The 26,471-nt window shown below is 41.0% G+C and overlaps 1 protein-coding gene across 2 annotated transcripts; it reads left to right on the plus strand.

Moving 5' to 3' along the window:
• The first annotated feature begins 16 nt into the window (after window positions 1–16).
• On the plus strand, window positions 17–26,471 carry usb1 (U6 snRNA biogenesis 1). 2 transcript variants are annotated; one of them, XR_013497619.1, is made up of 8 exons: window positions 94–275; window positions 5,706–5,857; window positions 10,685–10,868; window positions 13,266–13,319; window positions 14,717–14,822; window positions 17,035–17,115; window positions 22,679–22,855; window positions 26,189–26,471. XR_013497619.1 is itself a non-coding variant. In XM_078211037.1 (7 exons), exons 1-7 carry the CDS (start codon window positions 175–177, stop codon window positions 22,781–22,783), a joined length of 783 nt encoding a protein of 260 aa, XP_078067163.1. In that variant the 5' UTR covers window positions 17–174; the 3' UTR covers window positions 22,784–23,513. The 2 variants fall into 2 exon arrangements, 1 of the variants encoding a protein (XP_078067163.1); XM_078211037.1 differs by lacking the exon at window positions 26,189–26,471 and having other exon boundaries at window positions 17–275; window positions 22,679–23,513.

A 26,471-nucleotide genomic window follows, 5' to 3' on the forward strand; every position in this document is an offset into this window, starting at 1 on the left:
TATCTAGAATCAGGTTGAGTGGCTCAGGGGAGGTTGCTAGGACTGTTTGGTGTTTGAGGCACCCGGAATCCTAGTTGCGTGGTGCGCGGCTCCACCCGGAACATACAAGACTGTGGCACCTGGGTCCAAAATGGCGGTGGCATAGTAACTGGTGTGAGAGCGCCAGGAGCTGGCATGTTTCTGGTTAATTATAGCAGCAGCTCGGAGGAGGAGGAGGAGGGCCCGGCTGGAGCGGGCCCGCGGCTCCGAGCAGAGGGAGCAGCTGGCGGGGCTGAGTGAGTAATCGAGAGCGGAATTAGCGGAGGGAGAGCCGGTGTGTTCCGCCGTCAGGAAATTTCCCCCGAGCCAAAGCTGAATCAATATCACATACAGTATACAACACACAAAGTGGCCAGTCCCTGCCAGTGTTTACCCTCCACCCCATCCTCTTGCATCCAGTCCTATCATCAAGCACAAAGAGTTGACGGTCCAGGTAGAGTCCCAGGTGGGGGGAAAAGTAGGACAATCATAGCTCGAGCTTCCTAGATGATGAAAGGGAGAATTGCTTAGCAGAAAACAAAAGAGTGACAGACGCCAGATGGATAATAAACGTGAGAACCTGACTAAACATAGGAAGTTCAGAGGTGAGATGAAAAAGCAAATAAGAACAGCAAAGTGAGAGTATAAAAAGAGAATGTTAGTTAACATAAAAGGGAATCCAAAAGTCGTCTTAGGCGTTTAAATAATAAAGGGATGGTGAAAGAGGCTGATCAGAGGTCAAGAAGAGGATTTATGCATGGAAGCAGAGGGACATGGTCAAGGTACTAAATGAGTAACTTATTAAGAAAGAAAATGCTGTCAAAAAGCTGAGACATTGGATGGGCTAAAAATCGATAAAGCTTTAGAAAAAGTTGCTGTACTTAAAGTTGATAAGTCACAAGTCTAAAACTAGAGGGCATAGGTTTAAAGTGAGAGAGGAGAGATACAAACGTGTCCAGAGGGGCAATTTTTCACACAGAGGGTAGTGAGTGTCTGGAACAAGGTGCCAAAGGTAGTAGTAGAGGCGGGTACAATTTTGTCTTTTAAAAAGCATTTAGACAGTTACATGGGTAAGATGGGTATAGAGGAATATGGGCCAAATGCAGACAATTGGGATTAGCTTAGGGGTTTAAAAAAAAAGGGCGGCATGGACAAGTTGGGCCAAAGGGCCTGTTTCCATGCTGTAAACCTCTATGACTCTATGACAAGGACTGAAAGGAATGCATCTGAGAATGCTGAGGAAATAAGGGTGGACGTTGAGGAGGTACAATCCTCTTTAAAGATGGGGATTGTCCCAGAGGACTGGAAAATTGCAAATGTGACACTCCTGTTCAAAAACAGGTATAAGGATAAACATAGCATCTACATGCCATTCAGTTCAACCTCTGTGGTGGGAAACGATAATGCAGGAAAATAATAACAGTCATTTAGACACGGATTAATCAGGGAAAGCCAGCATACATTGTTTGAAGGTAAATTATGTATAACTAATTTGATTGAGCTTTTTGATGAGTTGACAAGAGAGTCTTGATGCGGGTAATGTAGTTGATATGGTGTACTTATACTTGCTAAAAGCATTTGATAAAATGCCACTTCATACTCTATCAAATGCCTATTAATACTCATGTTAGCAAAGTTGAACTCCATGAAATAAGGTAAACAGTGACAGCATGGTTACAAAGTTGGCTGAGTGGTGACAAAGTAGTTTAAAAAGGGTTTTATACATAGAGAGAGAGTACAAAAGCAAGGAACTTATGATGAACTTTAAGTAAATACTATTTCAGCCTCAACTGGAGTATTCTGGGTCAATTCTGGGCACCACACTTTAGGAAGGATGTGAAGGCTTTAGTGAGGGTGCAGAAAAGAATCAGAATGTTTTCAGGGATCATGGATTTCAGTTGCTTGGATCGATTGGAAAAGCTAGGATTCTCCTTATAGAAGGTAGCAAGGAGATTTGACAGGTATTCAAAATCATGAATGATTGAGACAGGGTAGCTCGGGAGAAACTGTTCCATTGGTAGAGAGTTGAGAACCAGAGGATACAGATTTAAGGTGATTGACAAAAGGAGCTTTGGCGACACGAGGAAAACGCTTTTTCATAGAATCCCTACAGTACAGAAGGAGGCCATTCGATCCATCGAGTTTGTACTGACCACAATCCCACCCAGGCCCTATTCTCATAACCCTGCACATTTACCCTGCTAAGCTCCCTGACACAATGGCCATACTAAATTAACCCATCAACCTAACCCGCACATCTTTGGACTGTGGGAGGAAACCCCCGCAGACATGGGGGAGAACGTGCAAACTCCGCACAGACAGTGACCCAAGGTCGGAATTGAACCTGGGTCCCCTGGCGCTGTGATGCAGCAGTGCTAACCACTGTACAAAGTGAATGGTTAGAAATCTGGAATGTACTGCCTGAGAGTATCATGGAGGCAAATTCAATCAGAGCTTTTAAAAGAAAATTTGGATAAGCCCTCCCCTGATGGTTAAAAATTGAAAGGTAATGGAGGAAGGACAGACGAGCTGAGTTGCTTTTGCAGAGAACCGGCATGGACTCAATGGGCTGAATGGCTCCCTTCTGTAACCATTCCATGATAACACACTATTTCTCTCTTCCTTATATGCTTATCCAGCTTCCTGTTAAATGTATTTATACTATTCACCTCAGCTTTTTGTGGAGTGAGTTTCACATTCTCAAGTACACCAAGTTCTCATAAACAAGTTTCCTCTGAAGTCCCTGTTTAATTTCTTGGTGACTATTTTATATTGATGGCCTCTTGTTTTGCCCTTCCCACAAGTGAAAATTCTATTGAACCTTTATATCATTTTAAATTCCTTCATTAGGTCACTCCTTAGCTTTGGCTTTTTAAGAGAAAAGATCAAGTTGTCCTGATAGTTATAACCTTGCAGGTTTGGTATCATCTTTGTGAATCTTCTTCAGTGCCTCTATATTCTGTTAATAATATGGTCATAGAGTCATAGTGGTTTATAGCATGGAAATAGGCCTTTTGGCCCAACTTGTCCATGCCGCCCCTTTTTCTTTTAAACCCCTATGGGTTTACCCATATCAGTTACCCATGTAACTGTCTAAATGCTTTTTAAAAGACAAAATTGTACCCGTCTCTACTACTACCTCTGGCAGCTTGTTCCAGACACTCACCATCCTCTGTGTGAAAAAATTGCCCCTCTGGATCCTTTTGTGGATCTCCCCTCTCACCTTAAACCTATGCCCCCTAGTTTTAGACTCCCCTACCTTTGGGAAAATATATTGACTATCTAGCTGATCTATGCCCCTCATTATTTTATAGACCTCTATAAGGTCACCCCTCAGCCTCTTACGCTCCAGAGGAAAAAGTCCCAGTCTATCCAGCCTCTCCTTATAACTCAAACCATCAAGTCCTGGTAGCATCCTAATAAAACTCTTCTGCACTCTTTCTCGTTTAATAATATCCTTTCTATAATAGGGTGACCAGAACTGTACACAGTATCCCAAGTATGGCCTTACCAATATCTTGTACAACTTCAACAAGACATCCCAACTCCTGTATTCAATGTTCTGACCAATGAAACCAAGCATGCTGAATGTCTTCTTCACCACTCTGTCCACCTGTGACTCCACTTTCAAGGAGCTATGAACATGTACCCCTAGATCTCTTTGTTTTGTAACTCTCCCCAACGCCATACCATTAACTGAGTAAGTCCTGCCCTGGTTCAATCTACAAAATGCATCCCCTCGCATTTATCTAAATTAATATGAGGTAATCAGAACTGTGCACAGTACACTGTGTACAGGTAGGACCTAACCAAGGTTTGGTGCAAGTTCAGCATAATTTCAATTCTGTTAATGTTTACGTTTTTAATTTTAATTTTTTATTCCATCCTTAAGTTATAAAGCCAATGCACAGAATAGACCAGGGAAACCCAAATTAATCCCTTGTTTGCTCCAAAAACCAAATTCAAATTGAATCCAATTCATTGTCTGCACAAGTGGGGCAAACAAGATCCAAGCTGACAAGATAAGGCATTGCACCCCATCTTGGGCTTGATCCACTTAGCCAAGAAGCCTTTTAAATGTTTTACTCCATCCTTAAAGTTACAAAGCCAATGCCCAGAGTGGACCGGGCAAACCTAAATCCATTCCTTGCTTGCTGCAGAAACCAAATTCAAAATCCAATTGAATCCAATTCAAGCTCCTAAGAGAGACAAGCAAGATCCAAGCTGACAAGGTGAGGCATTGCACCCCATCTTGGGCTTGATCTGATGCTTGATCTGAGCCAAAAGGCCTTTATGATGGTCTCATTAACCTGTGTTGTTACATTTAGTGATCTGTGTATTTATACTCCCGGATCCCTTTGTTTCTATACCTCATTTTTTCTAAGCAATGTAGAAATTTTATCCTCAGTGTATTGAGCTTTTTAATATTCTTACTCTCTAGCAATAATAAATATGCCTTGTTATATTTTAGTGCATCAGGTTGTATCTTTGCATTTTGTTTTAAAAAATCAATATGCGACAGGTAAGGGAATCAATATCTTTGGATAATTTTGCCTGTATGTTTTTGCAAGTTAGCATCTGTGGTGGTGACCTTTGGTTGTCCGGGGCTTGTAACATTTGAATCACACAATGTACCAAGGGTTGAGACTTTTGATCCTGCCTCAGGGCAGGGGTGGAACCCTGTTGGGAGATATTAGCAGGTCACGCAGATCAGTTCAAGGCACAGAAGGAACAGCAGCCTGTGGTGAGGAGTGGTCACTCAGGTGAATCTGGGGTGGAGAATATTAAGTTTTGTGCTGCTGGGGGAAATTGGATGAAGAGAATCCCAGGACAGTTATCAGTACAGTGAAGCACACAGTAACTGTTGGCTCCATGAAGCTGGCAGTGGGGTTCTGCTCGGAGTAGCTAGTGAGCTGAAATTGTGCTGGTTACTAGATGCTGGGCCTTATGAATCCAGTGGGACCCAGTCTCGAGAGGTGAGCTGAACAACTAAGCAGCCATTGGGGCAATCTGAGTTGGAGTGGCTGTTGAGGAAATCAGAAGCTGTATCCTCAAAAGAAAGGAACTGAGATCCTCAGGAGGAAGGCCGAGTTTTAAATATTTTTTGTGACAACCTGACATCTGGGTGAGTTGCTGAGAAAATTCAGAGCACCCGCCTTGGTTTTGTCTGCCATTTAATATGCAGTTGGTGGCGTGCTCGACCATAGTTTTCCTGTTACTTCAGGTTTACCTCGGGTTAATTCTAGGTGTTGGAGTATTAGATGGATAATGTTGACTGTTGAATAGTAAAATTTCTTCTGTCTGTTTAAAGTCGCGGAATATTGTGGCTTTATTCTCTGTAACTGGGCTTTCAAATTTTATCCACTTTACATCAACAGTTACTGGTCCATAACTGGATCATAAAATTTGTGGGTCTGCTCTGGGACAATAATTCTCTACATTTCCCAGCTGCAAACTGGAGAGGGAGAGATGGAGAGCACAATGAGGGAAGCAGATGTGTGAGAAAGAAAAAAAGATTACAAATGAGAGAGAAACAAAGATGCACAATTAAACAAAAAGCAATGTTAAATGAAGCAGTCAATTTTTATTTGAACTCCCTGTCTGGATTTTGCTTAGCACAATGCTGTACTAGTTGAAACTGTTGCATGGGGATTCCCAGTGATGATCTGTTTTTAAACTTCTGATAGATTGCAATCCCAACACTTACCTGTCCCAGAGAGTGTAATGGAGATGTTCAAGGATTTGGAAGAGCATCTGGATGACAATGTTCAACATGATGGCCGCATGCGTAGCTTCCCGCACCAACAAGGCAACTGGTCGACGCTTGTGTATGTGGAATGTGAGTTATTGTTCTTAAACTTCAGCAAATTTGGACACTGAAAACTGTTAACAAATGGGGGGGATATTCTGCTCTTGGTTTTGGCAGGCGGGATCAGGTGTGGGAGTGGTAAATCCAACGAGAGGACCAAAAGCCGTTGGCGTCGGCCACTTTAACGCTGTTTTTCCCATCCACTGGGCCACTCTGCGAAAAATTGGAAAATTCCACCCAAAAAGTATTGTGAAGCCAGTACAAAGTCTGAAAGAAAAGGAGGAACTCTGGTTTACATACTGTATTGTCACATCCTCAGGTTGTTCCAAAGTGCTTCAGGGCAAACAAATTGCTTTTGAAGTGTAATCAGTGTTGTTGTGATAGTAAGCTACCACAGTCAATTTGAGCAGAGCAGGATCACACGTACAACAATGAAGTGGATCACTAAGATCTTATATCTTTTGTCGGTATTGAATGACAAAGAAATGTTGGCCACACATGGAAAGTCGAGGATTTGTGTATCCTATTGTTTATGGACTGTGGACTCTTGCACTATAGAATAGAACTCCTACAATGCAGCAGAGGGCCTTTATTTTCTCAAGAGCATTATACCCAGGCCCTCTCCTCTCCCCTGTCCCCATAACCCCGTGCATTTACCATGGCCAATTCACTTAACCTGCAACCTTTGGACTGTGGAAGGGAACCAGAGCATCTGGAGGAAACTCATGCAGACATGGGGAGAATGTGCAAACTCCACACAGTCACCCAAGGCCGGAATCAAACCTGGGTCACTGGTACTGTGAGACAGCAGTGCTAACCACTGTGCCACTATGCACATTGGGCAGCAGTATGTTTCTCAACTGCGCAAAGACAGTTTGTGGTGCAAATGGTCTTATGGTTATTTGTCATCACTCAAGGTAAATAGCCTATACAATGAGAGTTCATTGTTATGCATGTTGCTGGAGTATTGATGCACTGTGTGAGTAATATTGATATATAATAGTGATAAAGAAGGTTAAAGTTCAAATTCATTAAAACAGGAAGAGCTTTCTTTAATTTGGCAAAAGCCTCATAATGGGAAACATCAAAAAGAGTTTTTCAATGGCAAGCTTACAAAACTGTATTCTAACACATACCCTGCATTACATAATAATCATCACTGAAACACTATGAACACCATACAAAAATATCAAATGGACTAAACAGTAATCATATCCCATAGTAATCATTGGAATGAAAAGGCTATCAAAAGGATGATGAGACGCTCCAAAAGAGAAATAAACAGGAGCGGTTAGAATTCACTTTCACTTCTAGCCAATCCTGATTGCAGTTGTTATGCGTTAGCATACAGCCATGGTTTTGCTAGTTTTGTATGTTACCATTCCCCTCTGTGACACATCCATATATGTTTTTGGGGATATTGGCTATAATCTAATCAAATTGTTTTCCTATCAAATTGTTTGTTTCAACTGCCTACTAGTGAATGATCTTAATTGTATTAAAGTTCATTTTTAAAATCACATATTGGTGTCCATCTTTGATAAAGTTTGAGTGTAATTGAATCATCACAGAGAATATTGCTTCGATGTGCATGATGTTATCTGTTATATTTATCATACATATTCGATCGAATGATTCTAATATCCATTACTCTGATATTCATATCAGGTCAATTTTAAAATTAACCACTAAAATCTCTCCAGTATCGAAAAAGTATTTGTATTGATATGCAGATTAGACAGAAGTAGCTCCAGAAGTGATGCTGCAAAGTTACGATTATTGAATCATTTTAATGTCCAGGTTAGGGTTCTTGATTAAGTATTAGATTTTGAGCAGCTAATTTGACTCGCAGAGTTTACAGTTTCTCGGAAATTATTCACTGAAAGACTTTCAAAGAATCTGAGTTTTGAAAGAATTGTCAGATTTTAATGAATGATGGGATGATATACTTACTGGTTGTACAAATGTGGTAACGCTAACCGCCTGTAATCATGTTTAACTGAATCAAGCAAAGTAAAAATACGTAAATTATTTTTGAATGAAATGTTGTGACGCTTGCTGTGTTGAAACGTGCTGCGTTGAGAGACTTCTGCATTTCTTTTACATGATCTTAGCTATGTATGGTGAGATTGTTCTTGAAATAGTCCCGATAATAGCTTTCTTTCCAGGAAGGGTAGGGTGATTTTTTTTTGGACTAAATTTAGAGGACTGTTCTTTAATTCTCATTTAGCAGGATGTTCTCTTTATTGCCCTTTGTTGCTATATCTTATTTTAACCACTGATAAGTGTTCTAACCAATGCCTATTTTATGAACTTGATGCTGAATCTTTAAAGTTAAAGGAGAAGGAAATTTCTTTTGTGGAGAACAACACAGCTGTGTTTTCAAAACTTTTATAAAGTGTCAATTTTACCACTGCTGAGGCCCTTGAAGAAGATTTTCTTCCCTGTTATGTCGCTGGCATGATCTCAGTCATTGAAAACCCCCTCTTGTGCCTCCATTAGAAACAGTGGCATGTGCAACTTCAGAATTGGTTAGAAATGGCCCCCTGGTGGCCCATGTTATAGTTTGTTCCACAATGTCCTTGAGTGAAAGAGAATCTATTTGATGGGCTCCATTGGCAGCGATCAAACAGGTTGTTTAAATAAGTTGAAGAAAACTTTGGTATGACAATCATTTTTATTTTAAACCAAAATTGCAACACCTAGTTTTTCCCTCCCCTCCAACGAGATGCAATCTCATGCTGTTTAGTGTGGCATGGTTAGCTGAATATCTTTTCAAGTCCACTTTGATGATAGCCACAGCATTATTGCCATAAGAAGAGAATTATATATTTGTTGTAATGATATTTGATTGTTTTCAACTAGGGAAAATATACCAAGTTAAAGTTAAAACTGCCACGTGTTGTAATATATTTTGGGATTGGTACAGGTATGTAGTAACATTGAGTAAGGAAGTTGATTACAAGCAATTATAGCTGCCACCCCCTTCTATAAGTAAAAGATTAACAGTATCAGTGTTCCAAGCATTCTAACTAATTTTCCTATTGTTATGATTCTCATAGACACCAATAACTTTTAAAAGGATCTGAATTGCCCAGTGTCCAATGCAAATAATTGCACCAAAGATTTCATGTTTTCATAAAATTGCTCACAATATTCAAAATGTGGTCTGACCAAAGCCTTACAAAGCCTCAGCAGTACATCCCTGCTTTTGTATTTTAGTCCTCTCGAAATTAATGCTAACATTGCATTTGCTTTCCTAACTACCAATTAACCTGCAAGTTAACCTTAAGAGAATCCTGAACCTAGGACTTCCAAATCCCTTTGCGATTTCTGAATTCTCTCCTCATTCAGAAAATAATCTATGTTTCTATTCTTCTTACCAAAGTGCATAACCTCACACTTTCCCACATTGTATTCCAACTGCTACTTCTTTGTCCACTCTCTTAACCTGTCGAAGCCCTTCTGCAGTCCCCCCATCTTCTCAATATTACCTGTCCCTCCACCTATCTTTGTATCATCTGCAAACCTAGCCACAATGTCCTCAGTTCCTTCATCTGGATCGTTTATGTATAGAACGAAAAGTTGTGGTCCCAACATTGACCTCTGCTGAGCTCCACTAGTCACCAGCTGCCATCGTGAGAAAGACCCTTTTATCCCCACTCTTTGTCTTCTGCCAGTCAGCCAATCTTCTAACCATGCTAGTACCTTGCCTCTAACACCGTGGACCCTTCATCTTACTCAGCAGCCTCCTGTGTGGCAGCTTGTCAAAGGCCTGCTAGAAATCCAAATAGATAACATTCACTTTGTCTAACCTGCTCATTACTTCCTCAAAGAATTCTAACAGATTTGTCAGGCATGACCTCCCCTTGATGAAACCATGCTGACTTCGCCCTATTTTACCATGCACTTCCAAGTATTCTGAAATCTCATCCTTAGTAATGGACTCTCAAATCTTACCAACGACCGAAGTCAGGCTAACCGGCCTGCAATTTCCTGTCTTTTGCCTGAGCATGCTTAAATGGATTCCTAATAGCATTGCTCTCATTAATGGCTGTTTGGTCTTTAACTCTTCACAAGCTTTGATTCATCCTTGGTATCATTCATCCTCGATCACCTACTTAAAGATTATCCCAAAAAGTTATTTTTCCTCTGCTTGGCATAGCAACACTTGTGGATCTTCTACATCAAATCTCTCTGACTGACTCTGAGAGTTTGTATGAAGCGAGGATAGTTGTCTCCTCTTTTATGTCCGGAGTTGAATTTGCACTTTGCTTTCAGTAAGTTTTGACCTGGGCCACTGTACCTGCAACCTGGTCGCATGACCTTATCTTAGGCAGATTTTGTAGAAGGCCATATCCCCCCCCTCCAAACTACTCCATTTTACCTTGAATTAAAGGAGACAGTTAAACATCTCCATCTTATAAATTCAACATTTGTTACTCTATACACTGACTTCCTGATGTTATTGTTGATGAGCGACCAGATACTGCCCAAAGGCAGAAAGAAACTTTCTCGCACACAGCACCAATTGCAAGTTGCTTTTGGTACAAGAGACGCTACGAGAAGAGTGCAAAATAAAAAAAAGTCTCAACTAAGTGAAGCAGGCAGAAGGAAATGATTCCAATACAAATGAGAATCTACGCTTTAATTGTCCGATTTAATGACAGAACCAATTGCCCATGAATTTTGATTTCACTGTTCTAAATATTTTGTGTCAGACCAACTTGCATGATTGGTCATGTGACTAATGCAAGTCAACCACAAGGCAACGGAGAAGTTGGTGCTTGTAACATATATTTTTTAGAAGTTGCATGATTCTGTTTTTCAAATCCATATTACCCTGGTTTCTTTCAGATTACCCTGAAGAGGAGTTTATGGAACTTATTGATCTGCTGCTGACCCATTTGCAAACACATAAGCTGCCAATGGCTCGGCTAGCAGAGTTTCATATCAGTCTGTCACAGACTGTGGTGCTGCGCTATCATTGGATAAACATCTTTGTGGCGTCCTTAAAGGAAAAGATGACCTCCCTTGACAGGTAGGATTTAGTTACTGTGCTATTGTTGCATAAACCAGTCAGAGGCAATGACTGAAATATATTTGTTCTTTAGTAGTTATAACAGATTAGCTACTATCCATATGTTTGTTGTATTATTAACATGGTTAAAAAAATGTTTTTGATATTTTTAGTACCATTTTGTTGGTTTCTGGTGTGGTTTGTGTAGTGGTTAGGATGTGCTGCTCTCACTGCTGCAGCTCAGGTTCAAATCATGGTCAGCAAATTGCTTTACAAAACCGTATGAAATTTGGAAATGTAGTAAACAGTGAGGAGGATAGTAATAGACTTCAAATCAACATAGACTGGTGAAATGGGCTCAAAAACAGAAAATGCTAGAAAATCTCACCAGGTCTGACGGTATTTGTGGAGAGAGAATAGAGCCAATATTTCGAGTCTGGATGACCCCTCATCAGTGAAATGGGCAAAAAGGTGACAGATAAAATTTAACACGGAGAATTGTGAAGTAATTCATTTTAGTAGAAAGAATGAGGAGAAATTAAGTGGTACAAAAGGGTGGGGGGTGGGGAGATGTTCAGGAGCAGAGCAAAGGTGTAGTGTATGCGTACACATCTTTGACGATGACGGGACAGAGGCATAGAGTAGCGAATGAGGAACTCACAATTGCAAAGAGTAGTTGAAGTGAACAGCCTAGATGTATTCAGCGGAAGCTAGATAGACACATGAGGGAGGAAAGAAGAGAAGGATATATTAGCAGCGTTCGATGTGGTTGGGTGAGAGCTGTTATAGCGCCTAAACATCGTCATGGATGTGTTGGGCCAAACAGAGAGTTTGGTGTATGGTCTTCTGCCCGAGCTGTAGAGCTGCTCTGTAATTCAGGATCATGTTTCACTCCCCTGGTGACGAATGTTGACAAATACTAAACTCTCAAAATGGATCACCCAGACCTGACACCCATGCAGCCAGCATATTTGCGATCTTTATCTCAGCAATAATCAGTGCCCTGTATCCCAGCAAGGTTCATGCTCTCAGACTTTGTATCTTTTAGTATAAGCACCTTCAGGATAGGAAAGTGGGGAGAAAATTAGCAATATTTTTCTTTTAAAGTCACAACTATATTATGCTCAATTTTTATAAAGTACTGGTTAGGCCTCAGTTGAAGTTTTGTGTCTAATTCTGGGAACCACAATTGGAGAGGGGACAGAGATATTTACCACAATGGTACCAAGGATGGCTGGACTAGAAGTGAGAAGGTTAAGGGGAAACTTGATAGAGATATTTAAAATCATGAAGGGCTTTGAAGAGTAATTAAGCAGCAATTGCTTCCAGTTGCAGGAGGATTGGTAACAAGAGAACAGAGTTAAGGTAATTAGCAAAAACACCAGTGGCAATATGAAGAAAATAAATCTTATGTAAAGTGTTGCTATGATTTGGAATGCATTATTTCTTGAGAGAGTGGTGGAAGCAGATTCAATAATAACTTTCAAAAGGAAACGGGTAAATACCAGAAAGGAAAAAATGCTGGGGAATGGGACTAATTGAATAGCTCCACCAAAGGGCTAGCACAGGCACAATAGGTTGAATGGCAGCCTCTTGTACTATATCATTTTATGATTCCCTTGTGTTTTCCATTCTCCACCTTTTCTTTAGGAATGTAGGAGCGGCACGGTAGCACAGTGGTTAGCACTGCTGCTTCACAGCTCCAGGGACCTGGGTTCGATTCCCGGCTTGGGTCACTGTCTGTGTGGAGTTTGCACATTCTCCTCGTGTCTGCGTGGGTTTCCTCCGGGTGCTCCGGTTTCCTCCCACAGTCCAAAGATGTGCGGGTTAGGTTGATTGGCCATGCTAAAAATTGCCCTTAGTGTCCTGAGATGCGTAGGTTGGAGGGATTAGTGGGTAAATATGTAGGGATATGGGGGTAGGGCCTGGGTGGGATTGTGGTCGGTGCAGACTCGATGGGCCGAATGGCCTCTTTCTGTACTGTAGGGTTTCTATGATTTCTATGAGATGATCTCTATATGATTAGAACTTGTGTGCAGTCCAAAGATGTGCAGGTTAGTTGGATTGGCCATGCTAAATTGCCCCTTAATGTCCCAAGATGTGTAGGTAAGGGGGATTACCAGGTGTTACAGGGATAAGGCCTGGGTGGGATGCTTTGTCGAAGAGTCAGTGCAGACTCGATGGGCGGAATGACCATCTTCTGCACTGCACGGATTCTCTATGATTCTATAATGTATGAATCTCTAAGGCTAGACTAAAGTATCCAAATTGGAAATTGCTGCAAGAACTTTCATTTATAGAGTGTTTTTCAAGACCTCGCATCCCAGAAAACTTCAGAGCCAATGAAATACTTTAATTATGTAGTCACTGTTATAGCTTAATAACATTCATGCATGGAATTTCCCCATTATACTGCAGGTTCTACTGTGTTTCAGATAAAGTGACGATCTACATCAATCAAGAGAAGACCAGGTACAATGACCTATTTTTAACCACTATTATGACTGCAAAGCATGCTCCCAGGAGTGTTTTTAAAACTCTGAAAATCACAGCAGTCTTTGAGAATTGTTAAAATAACAAAGCCCCTTCCCAGTGATCGCACCAGATTCTTTGGAGTCTTTTATTCTGAAGAATTGTCCTTCTGATAAACAATTCCTGATGAGAATTACAGAATTCCAATTGAGAAATGTATCATAACTGGATAACAATGTATGGAATACTTCTGAGGCTAGCTCTATCTTCCTCTGTCAAAACTTCAGCACAATTGTTCTGTTATCAGGTGATTTGTACAGCACTCTTAAAGAACTCTGGTATAAAATTGCAAAGGACTGCCTGTGACCTGTTAAAAAGGGCAGGGACTTTTTGTCATGTGATTGAAATTTATATACAGTAAAAATAACTACCCCCCCCACTCCTTGCTTGTTAGCCAACTTATTTTTCAGACACTGATTCTGATTCCTCGTTGTTCTCATTTTATCTATGTTTTAAACTTTTAAAATTGGTTGAAAAATATTCTTAATGTTTAACTGTTTGTATCAAACCATTAATCTGAGTTTCTTGTGCTTAGACTCTGTTAATGGGAATGCTAAGATCTAATATGGTTGCCCTTGACTATAGTGCTGATGCACTGTAATCTTTAAAATCATCATTTGGGGTGTTCTCAATAATGGGTTAACCCATCTCTCGGTGGCCTTGCTTCTAGTTCAGCATTCCAAAGTGATTTTAAAATTTCTTTCACAGGGTGTGGGCATCACTGACTAGGCCAGCGTTTTTATTGCCCTTGAAAAGGTGGTGAAGAGCTACCACCTTGAACCACTGCATTTCTTGTGGTATAGATACATCCACAGCACTGTTATGCAGCCAAGTTTTCATGGTTAAAAGATATTGAATTGAGCCAACTAATTTTGTTTGTGTCCATGCACAGTGCGGGATGACAAATTCCTCTGTGTGTCATCATCCAAAGTGAGACAGACATCCTATGAAGTACTGAAGAACTAGTCTGTGCTGGTTACTGATTCTGAACAATTTCAGTTAGCACGCATCATTACAATCTGAGAGTTTACTGAAATAGGGCTTTCACTGGTATGGTAGCCAGGTATTCATATTACAAGCCTCTGTTAGGGTTCCAATGATACAGCAGATCACAAGAGCTAAACTCAATTTAAACTAGGTTGCTCAGAGAAGTTTGTTGGAAGCATTAGTGAGATATGACCTCCAAGTAATGGGGGATCAATAGCAGCTGTGGACCTTTCGTATCCTATCACATGACAGCAAGGGCCAGTAATAAAAGACTTTTCATTTTGATCCTTCAATAGGCTCCACCAATATTGTCTCATGAAGTTACAGATGTTTTTCTAATTCTTACACAGGACCTTCCTTGGTTTAGAGGTTTCAGCTGGCAGTAACTATTTACTGGAAGTTGTCAACGAGGTGGATAAATCTATGAAGGAGTTCGATCTAAAAACTTATTATAAGGTTTGACCCCTTTATAATCCACGCTGTGTCTCAGAGTACATCACCAATGATCTATTGTACAACACATTAACTACTTTGCAAAATTTCTGGCATTTTAGAACCACATTTCATAAGCTTTATTGTTTTAAAGTTTGTACAGCTTAAGATATTAGGATGCCCAAAATACGCAATCATTTTTCCTAAGATTGATTTTTTTCTAAGATCTAGCCAGTAGGGACTTGATAGTCTAAATGGCCTCCTTCTGTACCATAATGACTCCATGACTATACCCTCCTACTTAATAAAATAGTGCCTTAGAATAAATAAATAAGTAAAAATCCTCACAGTCTTGGTATGAATCAGATGCAAATGTAAAATGGAGTTTCAATGTGCAGCTTTTATTCATTCGTGGGATGTGGGCGTCGCTGGGTCAGCATTTGTTGCCCTTGAACTGAATGGCTCGCTGGGCCATTTCAGAGGACATTTAAGAGTCAACCACATTGTCATGGGTCTGGAGTCACATATAGGCCAGACCAAGTAAGAAAGGCAGATTTCCTTCCCTGAAGGACAATAGTGAACCAGATGGGTTTTTACGACAATCACCAATGGTTTCTTGATCATCATTAGAGTTTTAATTCCAGGTAATTGTATTGAATTCAAATTTCACCATCTGTCATGGTGGGATTTGAACCCTGGTCCCCAGAGCATTATCCTGGGTCTCTCGATCACTAGTCCAGTGATAATGCCATTACGCCACTGCCTCCTCTAATTCAGTTACATCAAGGAGACGAGATGATGCAATAGATTAGCACAGTGTCCTTTCATTTCTGCAATCCTGAGTTCACAAAATTGTGGCTTTTGCTACCAAATAAACCTGTTGGACTTTAACCTGGTGTTGTTAAACTTCTTACTGTGTTCACAAAATTGCACAATGATCACAGATGAGAAATGTTATTTAGCCTACATTCTTTCATCCATAAAGAAAGATCCTTCCTTTCTCCCAATGTAGCACTTTATTGTTAAATTATTCCAGGGTTCTTTTTCCTCTATTTCTCTACATGGAAGTAAATCACAACAACTTGCATTTTAATTGTGCCCTTAACAAAGGGAAAGGCCCCAAGCTATTTCACAGGAATGTAATCAAATAAAGAAATGATATTAGGGGTGACAAAAAGCTTGATCAAAAAGGTAAGTTTATGTGTACAGTACATTTTGTGTGTTCACTCGACATGTTTTGTATACCTCTATAAGATCACCCTCAGACACCTTTTTAGACTGAACTGCCTGTTTTTCTAGTTTTTCATTAGAGTCAACCTCATGATTCTTTTCTGCATCATCCTCCAGCACATGATACATTATGCTGTGTTTCAGCGCCAGAACTGAACTTGACATCCAAGGTGTTAGCTGACCAGAGCACCGCACACGTTGATCACAATTTCCTCTGACTATGTAGTTGATTTACTTGGACTTGAAACCCTGATTGCTGGGATAAAGTTGTGGATTAAACTTTATGGATTAAACTCGCCCAGTCTCATCTACTTGGCACAGACTGACAATCTCTGAGGCATGTGGAAAGAAAATCCACACTGTTGCAGTTGGCAATGTTCCTCCTCGTTTGGAGTTGAGGCATGTTTAAGCAGTGTGAAGAAACCTATCCGATACAAGTGTCGGACTATATTTGTGATGTCTGGTGCTCATAATGGTAAAAGGTTCTTTCCTGATGCTGATATCCTCATTGTTATAAGCACAATATATTCAGTAAGGATGCAAAATGAAAAGCCCAGTTAGTAGCCTAATTTTGCAGTGTAGTTATTGTGTGATTGTTTTCTTCAAGTCCCTTCCTTGCAGAGTGCAGTGTCTTTTCTTTGCTTGTACAGTATTCCCACCTGAAGTATCCCACGAGTGCCAAATTCCTACCATGTGATAATTATTAATTTGCGAAGGGTGATGGTTGCTTTGCATTATAGGACTAATGTACATATTTTTGCTCGATTACTCTGCTCAGTAAAGAGCACAACAGATCAGATATAGAACAGTTGTGATCTAATTGAACAACAGAACAGACTTGAGGGCCTAACAAGCATCTATAGAATCCATCAGTGAAAAACACTTAAGTCTTGCAAATGTCTCCAGCACTTCAAATTCAGGTTTTGTAAATAATGTAAAGTAAGGCTTTCATGTAGTGCTGTATACTCTCTCATCCGTATAATAACTATCTCTTGAATTTTGACAGAAACCTTCCTTTCACATTAGTGTGGCCTGGTGCTTGGGGGACGCTACTGCTGAACTTGAAAAACACCAACAGGAGCTGCAGGTAGGTGCTGAAGTATGAGAACACAAAAGCCATATCAGATGTTAAAATTAAATTGTTTACTGATCTTACTGAGGACCAGCAAGTGATTTAACGTCACCATCAGAATGCAACTCAGATTTACCACATTACCACAGCAAACTTGTGCATTATTTTTATTGAATTCAATTTTAACATTTATTTTCAAAGTCAGTTGTTTCTATCTTGATGTATTGGATTGTCAGCAAATTCAAGAAAATTGGGCAGGGAGCAGGAGGCAGCATCTGACCTGTCTATTTAAGTTAACAAATAGGTGATCAGTAAGACTTAGCTAGGGGCCCCAGGATCCTCCCCCAGATGATTTCCATGTATTTGCTGGGTCATGGTGTTTTAGTAGCCTTGGGAGTAGGACTAGGCAAATCTAGCAAAAAAATATTTGAGCTTAATTTTGAAGGCATTCTGGCATAACCATGAAGCAAGTGACTGATCTGTTCATATTGCCACTGACCACTGCTTCTGTGATTCTTTGAAATAATTCTAAATTTGACCTGTAGGACCATGGGATCTGCTGTGATGGTTGTGTGATTTTTATTCTTAAGTTAATACCACTAGTACTTTTTCGGACAGGGATAACTATAAAGAAATAACAGAAATCATACCTGACCTTTACAGACTGAAATTACATTAACTGGGTAAAAGCAAATTACTGTGGATGCTGAAATCTGAAACCAAAAGAGAAAATGCTGGAAAATCTCAGCAGGTCTGGCAGCATCTGTAAGGAGAGAAAAGAGCTGACGTTTCAAGTCCAGATGATCCTTTGTCAAAGCTAAAAGGCATAGAAAGTGGGAGATATTTATACTGCAGGGTGAGGGAATGAAAGATGAGTCATAGCCACAGAAACAAGGGGAAAGGCTGTTAACGGCAGCCCATAGAGAGAATAAAAGGTGTGAATGGCCAAATGGCAGACACTGAAATCAGAGGGTAAACTGTGACAGATGAAGATGTTGGGGGGGAGGGGGGGGGGGATAAATGGGTGGGAGAGAGATAAAATGGAGAAAAGGGGAAGCAAAGTGGGAGAAAAGGTAAGGAAAGGGGGGATAAAATAGGGGGAAGAGTGGGGGGGGAAGAAAAATAAAGACAATAAAGAAATAAAAGGTAGAGAAGAGTAAAACTAAAATGAAAACAAAGGGGTCGAGATGGGGCAGAGTTAATCATCTGAAGTTGTTGAATTCGATGTTGAGACCGGAGGGTTGTAATGTGCCTACAGAAGATGAGATGCTGTTCCTCCAGTTTGCGTTGAGCTTCACTGGAACATTACAGCAGGCCAAGGACTGACATGTGGGCATGGGAGCAGGATCGTGTGTTAAAATGGCAAGCAACCGGAAGGTCAGGGTCCTGATTGCGCAGACTGAAGGTGCTCAGCAAAGCAATCACCCAGCCTACAATTGGTCTCCGATATAAAGGAGACCACATTGGGAGCAGCGAATGCAATAGACCAAATTGAAAGAGACGCAAGTGAAACGCTGCTTAACCCGGAATGAGTGTTTTGGACCTTTGGAACATGGAAGAGTTAAAGGGGCAGGTGTTAGACCTTCTGTGATTGCATGGGAAGGAGCCATGGATGACTGGAGAGGTGTTGGGTATAGTGGAGGAGTGGACGAGGTTATCCCGGAGGGAACGGTCTGTGGAATGCAGACAGAGGGAGTGAAGGGAAGATGTGTTTGGTGGTGGCATCACGCTGTAGTTGGTGAAAATGGCGGAGGATTATGCTTTGCATGCGGAGGCTGGTGGGGTGAAACGTGAGAACGAGGGGCATTCTATCCTTGTTCTGGGAGAGAGGGGAGTGATGAGGGTCGTGGTGCGGGAGGTGGACCGCACGCTGTTGAGGGCTCTGTCAACAACTGTAGGTGGGAAACCATGGTTGAGGGGGAGCCCCCCCCCCACACACACACACATCTTCATCTGTCACAGTTTACCCCCTGATTTCAGCTTCTCTGCCATTTGGCCATTCACACCTTTTATTCTCTCTATGGGCTGCCATTAGCAGCCTTTCCCCTTGTTACTGTGGCTATGACTCATCTTTCATTCCCTCACTCTACAGTATAAATATCACCCACTTTCTATGCCGTTTAGCTTTGGCAAAGGGTCATCTGGACTCGAAACATCAGCTCTTACAGATGCTGCCTGACCTGCTGAGATTTTCCAGCATTTTCTCTTTTGGTTATACTAACTGGGAATGGATATGGATGTGCACAAAGGGGTCATGTAATCTAGAACCGGTGAATTCTTGATGCTTTGAAGTTATTTTTATGCAAAAGGAAATGTATGGGGTTTATTCATGTCTACACTCAGCGTGTTGTAACTTTACTGAATTAAAATCTTCACCTTTGCAAAAGCAGAGCCTCATGTGCGTTCTGTGCTACATTGGCGGCACGGTAGCACAGTGGTTAGCACTGCTGCTTCACAGCTCCAGGGACCTGGGTTTGATTCCCGGCTTGGATCACTGTCTGTGTGGAGTTTGCACATTCTCCTCGTGTCTGCATGGGTTTCCTCCAGGTGCTCCGGTTTCCTCCCACAGTCCAAAGATGTGTGGGTTAGTTAGGTTGATTGGCCATGCTAAATTGTCCCTTAGTGTCCTGAGATGTGTAGGTTAGAGGGATTGGTGGGTAAAATATGTAGGGATATGGAGGTAGGGCCTGGGTGGGATTGTGGTCGGTGCAGACTCGATGGGCCGAATGGCCTCTTTCTGTACTGTAGGGATTCTATGATTCTGTGATCGGAACATAAGAAATGGGAGCAGGAGAAGATGAACAAGCCCCTCAAACCTGTGCTGCCACATTGTAACATATTGGCTGATCTTTAACCTCAATTCCAGTTTCCCACTCAATTCTCATATCTCCTAATTCCTCTAAAGCCACAAAGACTACCTATCTCAGCCTTGAATATACTCAACATCTGTACAGAGTTCCAGGCTTCAGTGAGTTTAGTCAGAATGCATTATTGATATTGGCCAAATTTATGTTACATTTTTTGACAGTCTTTCAGCATGGAAATTGGTGTAAATAACGCTGCTTAAGTTGGAAATGTTTATTAGTTGGCAAAGTTTGAGGTGTTGAATTAAGAGAGCCTCAGTAATGTATTGTACTGTCACAGTGCCTAGTCCTCCCATAAGGTGGCGTTGACTAGCTGGCATTACATTGTGACAAGGATTTTGTGCAAGAATAGATATCGCTTATGAAATAGATTGGTAGTTTATGCTGTTAGTAATTCAGGTATGAAAGCTATTCCCAAAGAGGGTTCACATACCTTGGCTCATTGAGATTATGTTTTATTTATCTTTTCCAGAGAGCTCTTTGAATTGCAGGAATCAGATAATGAGTTATCATTAGATTTTGTTTAAGCTCTGATTGCTGATAATTGGCTTGGAGCACTTGCTCCTAGAAAACTGAAAGAATGTAAGAAACCTGTAAGAAATTCACTGATTTGGGAGAATATTTCAGCTACTTCTGTCCATCAAAGTGCCAGACCTGGTAACTCCAGCAAACCTTTGTCAGCAGTTCCAATTAAAATGAAGTGTATGAAGGAAAGCATATTAAGTTAATTATTTTGTAACAGTTTCTTCTGCTATTTGGGTATTGATGGTGACAACTCTTTTAATTTTGTGTGAGAAGAGGTGGATGGCAGCAAACAGCAGACTGAATAATATACTATTTTGACAGATTGCTATTCCCAAAAGAGAGAGAATCTTTTTGTGTTGCATTTCCTTTGTCACTAAACGTTTTCCTCCGAAAGTAAAGTAAAAGTTTATTTATTAGTCACAAATAGGCTGACATTCACACTGAAATGAAGTTACTGTGAAAATTCCCTAATCACTCTGGCGCCTGTTCGGGTACACTGAGGGAGAATTTAGCATGGCCAATGCACCTAACCTGCACATCTTTGGACTGTGGGAGAAACCGGAGCACCCGGAGGAAACACACGCAGACACGGGGAGAATGTGCAAACTCCACACAGTGACCCAAGCCGGGAATCCAACCTGGGTCCCTGGTGCTGTGAGGCAGCAGTGCTAACCACTGTGCCGCCCCTCCTTTGAAGTCATTCATAGTTGTCTGGGCTAATGTTCCACAGGCAGCAGTTGCCACCTCGTACTTTGTTCAAGTGGCCAGTCCTAATACCTGAGCCTTGATGGCAAGGTGTTTGGCTGCAGGGGTGCGTCACACTTGAGGTTGATGCTATCCTCACCTAACATCTAGCCTGCTACTTACAGAACAAGTGTTGTTAGACAGTGTTGAGTAATGGCTCATTTTCGCTGTCCTACCCCAGAACACAATAATTTCAACTTTACTGAGACTATGGTAGTTTACTCATGCAAGGAACAGGCTGTACTCTTAAGCATAAATTTGGGATTGAAATCAGGTCTGGTGTGAACCACGTGGCACTTTCTATGGAATCAAAGCAGAAATGCTGGAAATTCTCAGCAGGTCTGGCAGCATCTGTGGAAAGAGAAACCGAGTTAATGTTTCAGATTTAAGACCTTTCATTGAAACTTTCACCAGGTTGTGAAAACCTGTTTTTAAAAATATATATATATTTCTCTTACCCTTGAGCTGTTGCATTGAGAAGTTAAATAATCTTTTCTTGTCATGCAGGTTGTTGATGCAATTTCATGGACAGCACAAATCATGTTGTTGCTTAGGGTATGGAGTTGGTGCCAAAAGATATCCCACCCTCGAGCTTAAGAGTACAGCCTGTTCCTTCCATGAGTAAACTACCATATCATGCACTTCACCCCATCCATTCGATCCACTGAAAGAAATGTTTCTATATCTGCACTCTGTTATTGTTATCAAAGGCTATTGTGAAATCTTCTTAACTCACTGGTTAGCTGGAGTATTGGAGATCATTCCATGGGCCACACCTCAAAAGGTGCAAAGGCCTTTTAAGAGGACATTTGCCAAACTTCAACTGAGGGGGGGCCTGGAGAAGTTAGGACTATTCTCCTTGGAATAGTTAAAGCTAAGAAGTGATCTGCTGGAGGTTTTTGTGATAGGGTAGCTAGAGAAAAATTGTTCCCTCTGGCAAGTTTGTCACTAACTAAAGACCATACAAAAGACTTGGAGGGAGGGGAGTTGAAGAGAAATTGTTTTCGCTCCGTGTTTCAGGATTTGGATGTTCGACCCGAAAAAGTGTAGAAACTGATTCCATAAATAATTTAAAAAGGGAACTTCAGGATGAGGAATTTACAGGGTTACAGACAGAAGTGAGGATGTGAGATTGAGGAGACCAGTACAGATACAACAAGCTAACTGGTGGCTTCCTGTGCTGTAAGTTCCTATGATTATATAAAGACTACAAATGTTCTTTTATCATCAGGTCCTGGTCCTTTCCTCTATTCCATGTGTCAAAAAATATAACATTTGTTGGAACTACAACACGAGAGAAATTCGTGAACCAATTGCTTCGCCATTATGAAAAATTGAAATGTTTTATCAACTTTGTTAAATTTTTAAAAAAATCCTATTTATGTTAGTGCGTCAGACCTGGTGTTGTCTCTAAATTTTACACTGTATGTTGATGTTCTTTGCAGGCTATCGTGGATAGATTTGAAAACAGTGCCAGGATCCTCCGAATGTTTGCAGATCAAGTGCGGTGCAAAACTGGAAACAAGATTTTCTCCTTTTCGCTGCGATAGCTGCAGCTACTTTTTTCTGAGGACTCAACTTGAGGACTCGAACCTTGACTCAACTGAGGACTCAAGCCAGGGGTATGACTGAGCAACCTTGGGAAGAGGTCCATTCTTTCCCAACTATCTGCTCCAGCTATGGAGAGGCAGCACAATCTCTTGCCTGTAACGAATCGTGCATTAAGGCTAATTCATCATTGCAGTGAACAATTTAAGACACTGTACTTTTTAAATGGAAAAGGATTTAAAGTATGAAAATAGGAACTTTGCTTTAAATCCACATCCAAAGAGAGCGACTTTTAAAATCCTAATTCTACATATGGGTAAACAGCAGCAGAATTTCACTATGTCAGTTGGGCAACTGAGCCTGTTCTGTCACAGTACCTTTACCACATGGACTAAGAAGGAGGCTCCCCACAACCTTCGCAAAGGAAGCTCAGAGTGGCCACTAAATCCTGGCATTGTTAGCAATGCCCGTGTCACGAAAAAGGATCAAAAAACCCATCAAGATAGTAGAACTTTACAAATTGTTTCGATTTTTTTTTTTCCATTTTTGTTTATTTCTGGCTTTTGTTTCACAACTTTTATTTGGATTTTAATATTGAACTAAAACCGGAAACTATTAAGGGTTTGGAGTTTCAGTTTTTTCAGTGTTGTTCTTGTGTATGTAAAAAGCTTTATTCCGCATACAAGCTTCAACTTGAAACTATTTATAAAATTCCTGCTTTTGTAATCTGAATATATAGCATTTTCTATTTTCCCTCTGATTATTTCTTTAAAAATAGTATGAATTTTGGTTTGAAGTAATTACATATGTGAAAGTGTCATATAAATTAAATCAGGAAGTCATCTAAAAATGTACTTCAGTCAAGGCTGTATTTACAGACTTAATGTGGAGATGCCGGCGTTGGACTGGGGTAAACACAGTAAGAAGTCTAACACCAGGTTAAAGTCCAACATGTGACCAAATAAACCTGTTGGACTTTAACCTGGTGTTGTTAGACTTTTTACAGACTTAAACAGGGAACGTGACAATATTGATAATCTTTAAATTGTTTTGGATTGAAAGCCTGGTAAAGTCAAGGTTTGATAATTATAATGCTTCTGCGCTTATTTGTGGATATATTGTGAAGAATATGCTATTTTATTTGTTTCCTTATCAGTTGGGTGACATCACTGCAAGGGTGGCACGGTGGCACAGTGGTTAGAACTGCTGTCTCATAGCGCCAGGGACCCGGGTTCAATTCCAGCCTCAGGCTACTGTGTGGAGTTTGCACGTTCTCCCCGTGTCTGCATCGGTTTCCTCCGGGTGCTCCAGTTTCCTCCCACAGTCCAAAGACGTGCGGGTTCGGTTGTTTGGCCATGCTAAATTGCCCCTTAGTGTCAGGGAGATTAGCAGGGTAAATGTGTGGGGTTACGGGAATAGGGCCTAGGTGGGATTGTGGTCGGTGCAGACTCGATGGGCCGAATGTCCTTCTGTACTGTAGGGGTTCTATTATACTGGCCCTGAATTTATGGTGAAGTAACAGCAAGTTTAATGTTTTAATTTGTTTTTAAAAGAAACAGCAATTCATGTTGAATATTCAGAATCGCTACTAATATTAGCCTTGTGAAAATGGGATCTCTCCATCAATCCATCTGTGAATTTAAAGAGGTTGTTGGATTTGCTGTGCAAACACCAATGGAACACACCACAGAAAATTAGGGCCGGTATTTCAGTATTAAGACATTTTTACTGAGAAGACTTTTGTTTATGCAACGCTATGCAATTTCGGAACACCCAGAAAAGCAAGTTTAATAACAGTGAGGTTTCACACCTGTCAACAGTAAATAAACCATTTAATAGAGTCATAGAGGTTTACAGCATGGAAACAGGCCCTTCAGCCCAACTTGTCCATGCCGCCCCTTTTTTTTTTAAACCCCTAAGCTAGTACCAATTGCCCGTGTTTGGCCCATATCTGTCTATACCCATCGTACCCATGTAGCTATCTAAATGCTTTTTAAAAGACAAAATTGTACCCGCCTCTACTACTACCTCTGGCAGCTTGTTCCAGACACTCACCACCCTCTGTGTGAAAAAATTGTCCCTCTGGACACTTTTGTATCTCTCCCCTCTCACCTTAAACTATGCCCTCTAGTTTTAGACTCCCCTACCCTTTGGGAAAAGATATTGACTATCTAGCTGATCTGTGCCCCTCATTATTTTATAGACCTCTATAAGATCACCCCTCAGCCTCCTGCGCTCCAGAGAAAAAAGTCCCAGTCAACCCAGCCTCTCCTTATAACTCAATCCATCAAATCCCGGTAGCATCCTGGTAAATCTTTTCTGCACTCTTTCTAGTTTAATAATATCCTTTCTATAATAGGGTGACCAGAATTGCACACAGTATTCCAAGTGTGGCCGTACCAATGTCTTGTACAACTTCAACAAAACATTCCAACTGCTGTCAGTCAACTGCTGAGCATTAATGGAAGGGTGGGATGGGATGGGATCATGGCAAAAATTCCCCCCCCCCCCCCCCCCCCCCCCCCCCCCCGACCCTCCCCTCCCTCTCAATCGTCCCCTTCACATTTTGCATTCAACTTTCACAATCAAATGAATTCATGTTCAAGGGTGGGGCGGGAAAGGACATACAAGGGGAATAGCGCCTTAAATGAGTTGTCTGGCTGACACTCACACCATATATATCTTCGAATCATCAAACGTCTCACCACATATTGATGTCACGTAGCTTCCCCTCCAAAAAAATAGATATTTTAACCCATCAACTCCCTTTCGAGCTAGCAAACTGCTAGATGGAACATATTAATATGTTGAAACAGAAGTGACTTGCTCCATTTTCCCACCAAATTAAATACTTCCAAGTAAAGGGAAATCGTGTTATCAAAACGCAAGGCATCTTAATAATCACCCCTGGCAGCACATAAAACATCATCAAAAATCAAAACCGCTCCACCTATGCTCTTTTTGGGCGGGTTCCACCTATTGTAGGTTAGCCTGAGTTGAGGGGATGATTTATTATATTCACATGTATTGGGACACAGCGAAAAGCACTGCCTCCCATGTGCTGTACAAAGCATACTGTTCATAGAGAAGGGAAAGGAGAGAGTGTAGAATCCAGAGCCACAGCCATAGCTAGGGTGCAGAGAAAGACCAGCCCAATATTTGATTTATTACTGTCACACGTATTGGGATATAGTGAAAAATATTGTTTCTTGCGCCGTGTACAGACAAAACATACTGTTCATAGAGTACATAGGGAGAGAAGGAAAGGAGAGAGTACAGAATATAGTGTTACAGTTACAGACTTGTTTTTTCCTGCTTGTCCTCTCTCAATCAAATCTTTCTCTCCCTCTCTCTTACTCTCCATTACCTTATTTGTCTATGAATCACTACATTTCTCTATTTCATAGGTTAAGGAGACAGACTGCTCTGGGATCAGACTTTGCCATGTCGTTGCCAATCTGTGGCACAGAAGTTTTCAGGATGATGAAAAAGAAATCTAACTCACTGGGCACTCCAGCAAATTCTGGCCCGTTGTCTCACTATTTTTAAATAATTGTATTTAGACAGAGATAAAACACTTGTATTTTATTTGTATTGCCGGGATTCAGATGTTTCAGGAAGGACAGGGAGGGAGGCAAGAGAGGGGGTGGAGTGGCACTGCTGATCAGGGATAGTGTCACAGCTGTAGAG

Source organism: Mustelus asterias, chromosome 4 (assembly GCF_964213995.1).
Source record: "Mustelus asterias chromosome 4, sMusAst1.hap1.1, whole genome shotgun sequence".
Taxonomy (NCBI): domain Eukaryota; kingdom Metazoa; phylum Chordata; class Chondrichthyes; order Carcharhiniformes; family Triakidae; genus Mustelus; species Mustelus asterias.